This window comes from Arachis ipaensis, chromosome B06 (assembly GCF_000816755.2).
Source record: "Arachis ipaensis cultivar K30076 chromosome B06, Araip1.1, whole genome shotgun sequence".
Classification (NCBI taxonomy): Eukaryota; Viridiplantae; Streptophyta; class Magnoliopsida; order Fabales; family Fabaceae; genus Arachis; species Arachis ipaensis.
The window spans coordinates 118148761-118161472 of record NC_029790.2 but is presented as its reverse complement, the minus strand read 5'-3'; the positions used below and the strand labels follow the sequence as shown (position 1 = coordinate 118161472).

Here is a 12712-nt window from a genome sequence, read left to right as displayed (position 1 = left end):
AGAGTCATTCAGTAAGAAAAACATATTGAAATCATTAATTTAACAGCAGCATCAAGTGAATCTCAGTTAATTCACAAATGAACCAAATTTGGTTTAGATTTGAACAAAAACTAACCAAACAACACCACATGAAAAAGTTCATCAAATTCAAGCAATATCAAACCAAATGAACGTAAATTAAACTAAGAATGAACTTAAATTTCTTAAGGAATAACAAATTTGGTCAATACTTAAGTAAACCTAACACAATTTACAAATGAATCATATTTGAACAAAATTTCATAAATATTCAATCAGTAAGAAAATCACATTTCAATTCATTTTTGCATGCAAATGAACTCAATTAAACTAAGAGATGAACCAAATTATTTATCAGAACCAATAAACTAACAACACAGTCTCATTCGATACCTTAGTTACGGAGAAAAATAAAAAAAAATGGAATCAGAGAAACTTATTCTACTAAATAAAACGAACTCGATCAACTAAACCTTAACTCGAAGTAGAAGAAACGCGAAAAATTAACTGAACTTAATAACAATAGTTTTTTCAGTGCCTTTTTGAAATCTTTGTTCTTATTTTTGGTGTTTTTTGTTAATGAATTCAAATGCTCTACCCAATTCTGCAGTAGTTTCTACAGAGAATTTGAACGATTTATGAGATATTTTGAGAGAGATTTAAAAATCCTTTGTTGCAATTTCGAGTTAGAAGAACGAATATTTTTGCATATTCTAGCGTGAATTGAATTGGTAACGTTTGGGAATTTTCAACGCGTGTAACATGGGTCTCATTAATGAGAGTAGTTTTTTTTTTTTTCTTTTTGTATTGAGCCTGTTTAGTTGGACTTGGATACAAAAATGCTTAGATGTGCATTTAAACGAATAAAAAAATTGTAATTTCCTTTGGTATTAAAAAATTGTAATATGATAAATTTAGTTTCAAATAATTTATTTAAGTAACTTGTTCTATTTTTTTGGTGACTAGTAACTTGTTCTATTTATTATATCTAATTGAATTTGGGTTGAAATTTTAAATTTTTAAACATTTAACTCTATCGGTTCAAGGACTCGTTCCGATTTAAGAATCTTGGATTTAGTTATGATAGTAATATTAAACAAATCCGATTTAATTAAGGCAAAGCAAAAAGTCTTGCGGTGGTGGTGGAGATGATGGTGCATTGTATTTGGGTATTATAAACAGAAACATGGGGCAGGGAATGAGGCTGCTGTGGGCACACACATACACATAACACATTACACATGGGTCTTCTTCCCTCACACATTAACACCACCTAACACGCCACACTTTCCTTGCAAGCCCAAAAAATCAATACAGAAACCAAACCCTATGCACAACACACCCCAATTCTAATTCATCTCCAAATTCTTATTTCTTTTCTCTCTTCTCTTTTCACCTCCACCGCCGCCTCTCTCTCTGCTGCTCACTTCTTCCGCCGTTCTACTCTTCTTCTGCTTCTATCGCCGCCGCTCTGCTACTCTTCTTTGCCTATTGCCGACGATCTTCTGTTCTGATTCTGCCCTAGCCTGTGGTATTCTTGCTGCAAGGTATTGCACAATGCTTCTGCCTTTTTTTTTCCCCTTTGATTAACAATTTGCTACTTAACAAATGCAGCAGATCGATCATAATCTGAAGAGTTGAAGCATCAACTTAGCTTTGTTTTTTTTATTAATCTATTCTAACATGAGGACTGGGTGCATAGCGATAGGTTGAAGATTTGGGGTTTAAGTTAGCCATTTGGATGCAACCCCCAATTTTACATCCAGGGAATTATGTTTATTTACTGTATGTCTTATTCCTGCAAGTTATGGCATATCGATCATAGCTGTTGTGTAATTGTCTTCATATGCTGGGACAATTAAATAGATAAACAGAACTGATGAAATTTTTATCAACTTAATGAGTGAGATTTATAAGCAAAGATGAAAATTGAAAAGAATGTTATTTCTTTATCATGTTGTCATTCATATTACTCAAGGTGTAATTCTTCCATGAAGAGGTGAAGTAGAGTAAAAAAAAAAAAAGTGATTGATGCCCTGGTGGTTTGTGAGTTTGGGATTGGTACTAAGTATACCAGAGATGTGAAGCTCGGAATGTTGAGTTCTAGGAATCGGTCTGGTTGTCGGGAGGTACCTCAATGGTTCTTATCTTGACGTATGAACTCTTATTAATTTTTGACTTAGTTATATGCTTTTCACCTTTTCCCCTTGAAATCCAAAAAAGATAAAAAGCAAACAATTGGAGTAACTTGCAGTCTTGCAGCAGTCAGGGTGAATGCCTAGAATAACATTGTGCACTATTTTGAGAATTCCCTAAAAGCACTCCCAAACTTAACCCAACTTTGAGAAGGAGTTTCACTTTCACTCATAAGTAGCCTATTCTTGAGTTCATTCACCTCAGAAATATATCCTGATTGAAAAGAGCTTTGAGGCATAATAACTACTATATATGCTGACCTTGCCTGAACAAAGAACTTTTTTCAATTCTATAATATTTGTTGAGGCATAAGAACATATAATCAAATAGAAGTGCCATTTTAGCACCTCATTATTGTATTATCTGGCTTTGAACAATTGCAGCACTACAATAAGACGATCACTACCAGCTTTGTCAAAGTGAGGCAATATTTGATCAGCAAAATCTCCAAATATGGATCAGTTAGACTATTGTCTGCCTTATAAGTAAACAAATACTAGTCACTTATAAAACTCAAATTGAATATGATTAGTTGGATAAAAATCTTGATAAAAAACTTACTCAGAGTCCTCCAAAGCTACAACAATATCCTTCCATCAATGTCATTGCTGATTTTTAACTCTTTAGGCTCCTCCTTGCCAAACTATGAAATTCTAGCCAAGTGTTGTAGTCTTGTAGCATTAAGAACACTCAGTTGAATTGTTTGGTATTTAAATTCCAAATTTGGATATTGATAGTTGACAAACTCTAATTACCAAACTGGTTTGGTGCAGGTTATCACTCATGAAAGAGGATAGTTTCAAGATATAATGCCATTTAGAAGCTGGCAGAGGGGTACGTGCCACTCAACAAAGCAGTCCAAGTGTTCAACTGTTTCCCTCTGTGTTGGACCTAAGACGTGCTAGGGTAATAGGATAATAGGACTTCTCACATGCAATGCCAAGAACCCAAATCCCTCAAATATATATAATAAAATCAACCAAAATTTTAATTTCTAGAACCCGTTTTTTTATTTAATCCCCTCTTTTATTCTTCCAATTTGCTTTTTTCTTTTTTAATATTTTTATTCTTGATTGGTCTATAGTCTTAGAAATGTGGGTTATTGATGTGATTTATCTTCCAGATTCTTCTTATGTTACCAGCCTTCTTTGGAGTGTTTTATGAGTTCTTTTATTTTATTTTTATTATTGTGTTGATGATTCTGATTCTGATCATCATCAATCTTGCATCTTGTTGGACTTGGTTTGAAATTTTTTATTTCTTATTTTTGGTTTATGAGGTTGTCAATCTTATTTTTATTTCTGAACTTCTTTTTCTTGTTCCGTTGAACAAACAATAAATACATAGGTGGACAAATAATAAAAATTAAAATAAAAAAAATTACGCCGTTGCTTGTGGTAGATGACAAACTCAAAAGCTAAGAAGAGGGTTCATGTGGTGAATGTGTGCCTTGCAAGTTAGCGTTTCCTTTCTTTCTTTTGTAATCTTTCTATAATCTTTGTGTCTCCTTTTTTATGCCCCCCCTCCTCTTTTTGTTTGTGTTTGATTGTTTCAAAAGAAATCTTCTTGGTTCTGAGCATTGATAACTTTAAATTTTAGCTTCAAGTTTTTGTCTGAGACCAATGGTTTTTGAGGGTACTTGCTCTATGTTTTACCACTTTGATTGCTCACTTTCTTTTACATCAGATTGTTGATCAATGAGAGTTTGGTTCATTCTTTTCCCAAGTTTGATAATTTGTGTTCCAATTATAATGATGTGAGATTCGATAGATATGTAATGTTCATGTGTATTGTTTTTATGTGCTTCTTGTGGCTTTGAGAACACTGGGAACTGATTGGTGTATACTGTTGTTTCAGGCATCTGCACTAAATTTGTTGCCCGCCATGAATTGTTTGGGTTTCATTTGTTATCAGTATGGCGGTCGAGAGATTTGTACCTGTTATAGATCTTGGATGCATAGACTCACGTCCTTGATTTTTTTTGTGTGCCCTGTGAAGGAAATGTCAGCTTTGTTGTCTCCCATGTGGATGCCTCGGATGGATACATAATGTTTAGGAACTTCCTATAGGTTTAGAAGTACTTGATTAGAATGATAGGAGTTGCATTGTAGTTACTAATAGGGTAGCATAAAATGGTTGATTAGACAAACTGGTAGGTTTGGAAAGCTAGGATTGCCCTTGGTAGTTGAAGATAGTTGGTGTTACCGTGACTGTGTGGTAAAATGGGCAAATGGTGAAATGATGATCGTTTAAAACAAGAGGGATCACATTGGTTGTTTCAATCGAGCTATTCATCTGGGCAGATCAGCATCCACATTGCCGAGTTAGGTAGTTCAGATGGGCTTGCCACAAATACCTCTGTGTGGAACTGCTGAAAACGTTGCACCTTCAGGTGCAAGTTTAAGTAGCATGCCACAGTTTTCTGAAGCAAGCCCTTCTGGTACGACTATGAGCAGCATGAACAGTGTAAACACTAGTGGATTGGCTGCATACACTCTTGGATCTTCATTTGATCATTTCCCGAAGAATTCCTCTGTAGAGAGTTCAAATGTCCCTGATAACACATTTTATAGGGGAGCCATGGAAGTCACTTCTAATGTGCATAGTTTGAAGATTGGTTCATCGGATAGAACTCAATTCTCATCCAAAAGTGGACGAAGTGTTCATATTCCTGCTTCTAGGGTGGTTGGTTTTGAATCAGGTCGAACAAGTTCTCTAACAGATGGGTTGGCTGAAGTTCCAGCTACGAATCTTAATTCTACTTTTGCTGATGTTGAAGCCAATGACAGTGAAACTGCGAATTCGTTGGTGCGGAAGCGACTTTTATCCCCACTTAGCAGTATGCTCTCCCCAAGTCATTTCAAAGGCGACCTTCTTGACATTGGCTCCAGAAATGACACGACTGGCTCTTTTGTCAAGAATGAAAGTGTCAGAAATTCTGTTGCACAAGACTATAAGAAGGCGAATATTGGAAGTAGTATCAATCATACAAGGCTTTCTTGGTCCTTCACAACTTGTTTGGAGCAAAAACCAATGCAACGGAGTGCACAATCCAATTTGATAATTGACGATCCTTTGCATGAATGTCAAGGGCTACTATCCCAGGGTAGTTCCCCTACTGTTGGAATTGATCACTTTAGCGAATTAAGCCAGGTCAGGTCACAAAGTGGCTTAATTTCCATATCTCCTAAAAACTTGAGTTCTCCTCTTTCTTTGTCTCCTCTGGGTCCTAAATTACTTGAAAGAATAAAAGTTACTGGTGAATCTAGGAGTTTGATAGAGCAGGTCAAGAATTGTGACTCAAATTTAAAGAGCTTAGAGCACTCAAATGACAATTCTATCTCGTGTGTTACGTTAAATCAGAAAGACGATGATTTCGGCATTGCATCCAAATCTTTTGAAGATGTCGGCTTCTTGTGCAAAGATTTCTGTCCTTCTTCTCTGGATGATGTTGCTGACATGGGTTGGAAATTATCTCGTGAATCAGCCCCTCGGTCACACTCCATGAGGTTCACTAGAAGTTTGAGTGGTCTCTCAGTCAGGAGGTCTTTGGTCGGTTCATTTGAGGAGTCTCTTTTATCTGGCCGCTTCTTATCTGGAAATCTTAGTAAGGTTTGTATATATGCTAATTACTATACTGAAGTGAACTTATCCGTGATGCTGAACTTTATATTGAAAAGTGTAAAGCCACTGACTTTTGATTGCTTGTTTCTCTTTATATATTTGTAGAGAATCGATGGTTTTCTTGCTGTGCTAAGTATTACCGGTGGAAACTTTTCTCCTAAATCACAGAAGCTTCCATTTTCTGTTACTAGTGTTGATGGTGATTGCTATCTATTGTATTATGCATCAATAGATCTTGCACAAAATTCTTCATCAAACATGTTTAGAGGCCAACTGTTGAAACGAGGACTTAGCAATGATGATTCACAACTTGTCAAAAGCCGTTTACGTATTCCAATGAAAGGACGGATACAACTGGTATTGATTATTGATGCACTTATTTGTTTAGCATATTTAACTTTTAACTCTTGGATCTGAGTGGATTCAATTCACCTGTTTGAGTCATCATCTTATAATGCACTGATATTACGACACCTTTAGTGGAAAATGAAATAAAAGATTATGTGCCACAATTGTGTGGCTGATATCTTCATGTGATTTTGGTGGTGCAAGAAGTAGGTGTCAAGAAAATACACCTATGATCATCTGAGTTGATGAAAATTTACAGCTTTCTTTTATTGTATTCTCTAAAATGTGACTTGTTTAGTTTATATAAGCATATCTTCTTTAATGCTATGTTGGTGTGAAAGACATTTTAAATGATAGATGTATTTGGATTTTGGAGTTTACTCCCCAAATCCTCTTTCTATCAAACATATAAGTAGTGCTGCAGTTGTGCTTCTCGTCTCATAGTGTAATATTGTTTATATGTCCAGTATATAAGTTGACTTATGTGTTGACTTAGTCTTTTTCCCTACTGTAATAGGCTTAGCCTTACATTTGAATATTCAATTGTTCTATTCAGGTGCTAAGCAATCCAGAAAAGACTCCCCTTCACACTTTCTTGTGCAACTATGATTTGAGTGACATGCCAGCTGGTACCAAAGTAAGATTTACCACAATCTCAATTTAATGTTGATATTTTGCTCCTAGTGCCTAATTGTTCTAATTTTGCTAAATTTTTGCTCTGAACTCCATCATACCTGCTTGAGCACTGCGAGGTGGGTAGAGGAGTCTACATCTCCTTGATATGCTATGGGGTGATTGCCTCAGTCTGGTCATATTTTAAAGATATTTTTTTTGGGTCCGAGAGAACAAAAACCACTAATAAGATTTAATTGCGAATCATTCGCTAGACTCATTAAATGGTCTTAGCATCACTGAAATATCAAACAAGCATTAAAACAAGACCGCATAGCCAAATGGAAATTAAGTCTTGAAAAGGCAAAGTAGAAAATACTACTAAGCCATAATTATTGTACCAACATAATTGGAATTAATCTCCTTGATAGGAAAATGTAGAGATTGAAAATGGCAAGGTGTGTTGGTTTCCTGTTACTTTGGCGGTTTGGGCGATGGGTATAAATTTCCTTTAAAAGAAACAATAGGTGTTGTTTGATGTACAGAGAGTATTAAATCCATTTGAAGTAGGAAGTTTTACATGGCATCCCTATTATAGATCAGACCTTCTCAGGTCTGAAGCCACGCAAAGTTTTATGAGCGCAATATTTATTCACTTATTAGACATTACTGATGGGATAATACGTGCTAGGTTCTAAGATCCATGTTTATGTTTACCAGGGTGTGTTTCTTATGAGTGTTGAGCAATGTTCGTAAGATGCGGAGAGATGTCAATTTGTCCTTTTGCCACATCTAAATATATTGGTACATTGTATCAATAGAGAGACGTACCAAATTGTTCAAATATTAATGGGTGTCAAATTTACAATATTTAGCTATTTTTCTAGAGAACGCCTATCAGTTGATCTCGGTAGAACTAGGCACGTAGAAATACATGGAGAAGTAAAGGAAATGACTGATAACTAAATCTGCCTAGGATTCAGTTTGGAAACAGAGACAATGGTCTTAATTATCTGAGTATGAGATAGGACTTTGCAAATTGGATGGGTATTTGACTAGATTTATTTTCTATCGAGATCATTGACAGAAATACTATTAATCTTCAACTTCTAATTGACTCTATCCAAGATCATTTTAGAGTTTCATGTTCAGATTGTGCCCATGCTGTATCTAAAATGTATCCAAGATGAAAAAATATAGTTTGATTAAACATGTGACGAATGTCTTACACATGTTAGTGTTTCATGCAATTATCCTTGCTACCATATTCCATGTGCATTAATGGTGTTCTCAATTTGTATTTCCTATAAATATGAACTTAGCATAGAATAATTAAACTGCAGTCTAATTTATAAGAGAGTGTGATGAACTGATTTCTTTTTCCCCTGCTCATATTGATGAATATTTCCAAAGGATGCTTGCTCTTGTGCATATTATTATGTTAAGTTTTCCCGTTCATCAATTTCTGATGTTTGTGATTTCTCTGAGTAGACATTCTTGCGCCAGAAGGTTACCCTTGAGTCATCAAGCTCCACTTCCCCCCAGTTGAAACAAGGTTTAGCAGGTTTGGATAATAGAACGGTGCCACAAGAACAAAAGCATTGTGACATCTCATGCAATGGAGAAGTAAAGCACGATGATGCAGTTGATCTTGTAAATAAACTAAAATCTACAAACCAAAGCAACAGAAAGAGCTCTAGCTTGAAAGATTTAATAAAGAATGAGTATTCTTCCAAGCAAAAGCAAACACCAAACCAGATCATGTCGGAAATGATAGGCAAATGTGGGAAAAAAACTGAAAGTAAGGAATGGTGGGACAAAACATGTGACGAATCAGGGAAATCACTGAATTCCTGTGCAAAGGTCAATGAGAATTCTAATAGTGCCCGTCCATTACGTTATGCTCTTCACCTCCGTTTTATATGCCCATTTTCTAAAAGGACTAGTAAAACAGTTCCAAAAGGCAGATGTAATTCTATTCCAGAAAAAGCTGGATTGGATATGGAGGGGGAGCGGAGATTCTACTTATATAATGATGTCAGAGTTGTGTTCCCTCAACGTCATTCGGATGCTGATGAGGGCAAGGTATGTTCTAACTTTGGCTTTCACACACTGCATACCTTTCTGTGGCACATCATACTAGATCTGTCAAAAGCAATATGGCGGCTTCATATTGCATGGAAAATTATTAGATTACATTTTTAGGTTTGTAGTTATTCTTGCTTTTGGTTTGTCTTTCTCTTTTAGGGGTATTTATTCCATGACGAGGTAGTGGTATGTAGGAGTTCAATGCACATATGACATAAACTGAAACTGAAACTTTGAATTACACAAATAGTTGGCTTAGGAGTCACAAGTCATTCCGTTGCTAATCATGTGACTACTCAAGCTTTGAACGATGGATGTATGTGTCAAATTGTGAGTATTTGTGGGAACCGGTATTGATCAACTCCCTTGAGTGTGATAGTATTTGATCAAAATCTATATACAATCTTGCTGAGCCTTCAAGATAGAAAGTCCCTTATATTGTTTTAACTACCTCTCTTCAGTTCCAACTCGGCAAATTCAGTTACAAATATTCATCACCCCTCTATTCCTTATTGGTCTCGTCCATTTTTCCATTTGCTACTCACTGCACTATGATTGCTTGGGTTCCTAACAGTGCTTATTCTCCTGTTTCATACTATAGTTTCTTCATGTAGATTATCTCTATATCCATTTGTTTTCATCAGATGTTCTTCCTCAATTTCCCACTTCAAAATCCTTCTGATTTTTTTTTTCAATTAATTGGGCTGCCGCATCCATCAAATCAGATGGAGTACCAACGAGATAAAGTTTTATTTCTTCACATTTCCCTCTTCTCGCCATAACTCTAAACTGCCTATTCTCCTTCATTCCTTTTCCCTTTCCCTCTCATTTCTATTTATAACCCACTCATTCTCTGAGGCATATAACTACCTCAATAATAGTGTCCCACTAGTTATGTACAAGGATTTTCTGTAGCAATAATCCAATTTTGTCTTGACAATATATTCCTTTTCAATGTGTTTGCTTTTTATGTAAAACTAGTACCCGTAATAACATTACGGGAATATAAATATTTTAAAACTACATTAGTTCTAACATTATAGATTATAGTACAAAAAATTTATAGCATTAAACTACTTTTACAAAAAGGTCACCAGGGACACAAGTTTGTCAACTAAGAAGACTAGGGTCTTTGTAGATAAAAAAATTAAATAATAAATATTTTAGTTATTATTTTCATATGAAAGAGTTTAATTTTTTACTAATAATTAATTTTAACATTCGTTATCTAAAATTTGGAAGAATATAATTTAATGTAAGAATATATAAATATAATATATAATATAGCTATATTTCAATTTTAATTTAATTTGAATGCAATTAGAGAATGTCATGTACATTTTGATTGTCAAATTCGTAATTAGTCATTGATAATGATATATAAGAGAGATAGAGTTGGTAAAGGAATGAGAGAAATAGAGAAAGGGAGAGAGAGAGAGAGGAGGGGAAAACTCTTTAATTTTGGGGAGAAGATTTGATTTCAATTGTAATGAGAGAGTGACGTGTGATACATTTTGATTGTAAAATTAGTAATATATAATAGATATTGAACAAATTGTTACATGTAAGCTCTGGTTTCTCCCAGGTAGAATGAGTAAGGTAGCTGATCTATTGGCTAATGTTTGTCTGATGTGGTTGATTTGTGTTCTTATTCTATATGAGTCTAATAATATGTACTATAGGTGCATTTATTTTGGGTTTGCCCTTAGTCTAACAGTTTGTTGCGGTTCATTTGGCAGTTAAACGTGGAATACCATTTTCCTGAAGATCCAAGATATTTTGACATCAACTGAAAAATTATAGTTTACCCTCTCAAAAAGCTTGTTGCTTCTTGTTGACCCACTTGTATGTACATAGTTACATGTCTTTACATGAATCATGTCCTTTGAAAAAGGGGAAAATTGGCACTAACCCTCTTTTCTCTTGTAAATAATTGACCATTTCAATAATTCAATGGGTTAACCATTTTCAATTGCTGGCCTAATTTAAGGCAGTTTTTTCTTGGTCTTTTACGCAACACACACACACCCCTCACTATTACTATGGGTTCTATAACTTCCTGAGCTCACTCAGGATTCGAACCCTTGTGTAGCTCCTTGTGAGGCAGCAGATTCTGCCAATGGTTCCAAGCCTCGGCGCCTAATTTAAGGCAGTTGTGATGTGATGAGAAGTTGGTGGATGTTGAAAAATGCTTCATGGAACTTTGCTAACTCTGAATTATTTTATGGGCTGGAATCAAACATTAAAATGGGAATTGTAGTGACTCATTACCCACCAATAATCGATATAAGTGCATGAAAACTGTCCATGGATTGTGATGAGGTTAAACGTGTTTATATGTTAACCAAAAAAAAAAAAAATGTGTTCATATATAGTATGACATTTGGCTCAACTCATTCCATTATTAAGTAAAGCTACAGTTTGTTTTTGATAAGGCAACTGACCTGTTATTGTGTTAAATTTAGCTGCTGGGATTACATTAGTTGACTGTCTGAAGTGTTAGCTAATTGTGTTTTATTCTTTCATCAATCACCAAATAGGTTTGAAGCAATCTGTAGAGTTGCTTTATTATCACAAATACTTACTGGATATCTTGAATTCCAACTATCCAAGTAAATATTTTAGCTAAATGAGTTTACACGTAGCTTGTGGGGTTATGGTCAGAAGTCTAAGCCCAATCCTCACTAGAAAATAGAACCTTCCAAAAACCAGAAGTACTCCCTCAAGAATCAAGATTTGGGAGTTTCAGTGTTTTCATTGGACATAGTTGTTAATGATACTGCTGATTAATGATACATTTTCAAACTATTGCTTAACTATTTTGTATTGCCAAGATAAGCTTTCTTATTTTCAAATCTTTTTTAATAAGTTCAACGAGTATTTACTTAGTTGATGAGTAATTGTAACGAGTAGAAAGATAACAGAAATCGTCTGCTTCACTATGCCTAATGCCAGAATTTTGAAAAACAATGCTGAGCTTTCAGCATCAATTTGTAATTATTTCAGTGAAACTTGTACTGAGCCACCCCTGAGGAGTGCGAGTTTTTTAGTTGATGTTTTTCTCTTGTTCAAGTTGATGTTCTGTATTGTAAAAACCGTACAATTCCAAGTCTTGATGGGCTGCTACTACATTTTTGTTCGTTCACCACGTCTCTCTCTGATCTACTAACGAATTCCACTCATTTTTATTATTACTAATATATATCATGTATAGTTTTTTATGTAAAAAATATTTTATAAAATTATAATTAAAATTAGAGTTCAATAATTTTCAATGTTAAAAACATTAAAAACAATTAGTATTTGCCTTTAACTAATTTGAATTAGTTGAGTAGTTATCTCATTCGTTTGTTTAAGTAAGTATTATGGATTTAAATATCACTTTGTGTGTGTAGCAATTCATTGAGTAGACCTTTAATAAATGAAACTTCAATCCGTGGTGAATTCTTGGCTTGCATAGTTAGAAAATACCGTAAAAAAAAATAGTATTTATCTTTAAAGTAGAACAATTTCTCATTGATAGCAATATTTATGGAAACTTATCTTTGTTAAAATTTATCTGAAACAGATTTATTTATTGGTATCATACTCATTCTTGAAATCAAAACAATGTGATTAATGTTATCTATTAAAATTTCACGTTTTATGACATGGTTTCTATGTTTTCAAACTTATAGACTTAAGCCATTATAAAAGCTATTAAATTGATTAATATTCCTTGGTAATATTATCGGAATATCATCATTGAGTATTAGTTTGTGTGAAGAAAAACCATAACAACTTTTGTTATTCAATAAATAATTTATTGTTTGAAAAATAAATTATT

At 34.4% G+C, this 12712-nt stretch overlaps 1 protein-coding gene across 3 annotated transcripts; it reads left to right on the top strand.

Annotated features, from left to right (window-relative positions):
- On the top strand, window positions 1175-10860 carry LOC107604832. 3 transcript variants are annotated; one of them, XM_016306535.2, is made up of 7 exons: window positions 1175-1565; window positions 2988-3048; window positions 4072-5826; window positions 5944-6195; window positions 6743-6823; window positions 8290-8883; window positions 10626-10860. In XM_016306535.2, the coding sequence occupies exons 3-7, from the start codon at window positions 4552-4554 to the stop codon at window positions 10677-10679; spliced, it is 2256 nt and encodes a 751-aa protein (XP_016162021.1). In that variant the 5' UTR covers window positions 1175-1565; window positions 2988-3048; window positions 4072-4551; the 3' UTR covers window positions 10680-10860. The 3 variants fall into 3 exon arrangements, with proteins under 3 accessions (XP_016162021.1, XP_016162020.1, XP_020960531.1); XM_016306534.2 differs by having other exon boundaries at window positions 2988-3120; XM_021104872.1 differs by lacking the exon at window positions 2988-3048.

Bases quoted from the DNA above. Each gene is read 5' to 3' on its own strand.
- LOC107604832 (XM_021104872.1), top strand. From the start codon at position 4,552: ATGGGCTTGCCACAAATACCTCTGTGTGGAACTGCTGAAAACGTTGCA. The intron at 6,196-6,742 runs GTATTGATTATT...TGTTCTATTCAG, and splicing joins TGAAAGGACGGATACAACTG to GTGCTAAGCAATCCAGAAAA. The intron at 6,824-8,289 runs GTAAGATTTACC...TTCTCTGAGTAG, and splicing joins ACATGCCAGCTGGTACCAAA to ACATTCTTGCGCCAGAAGGT.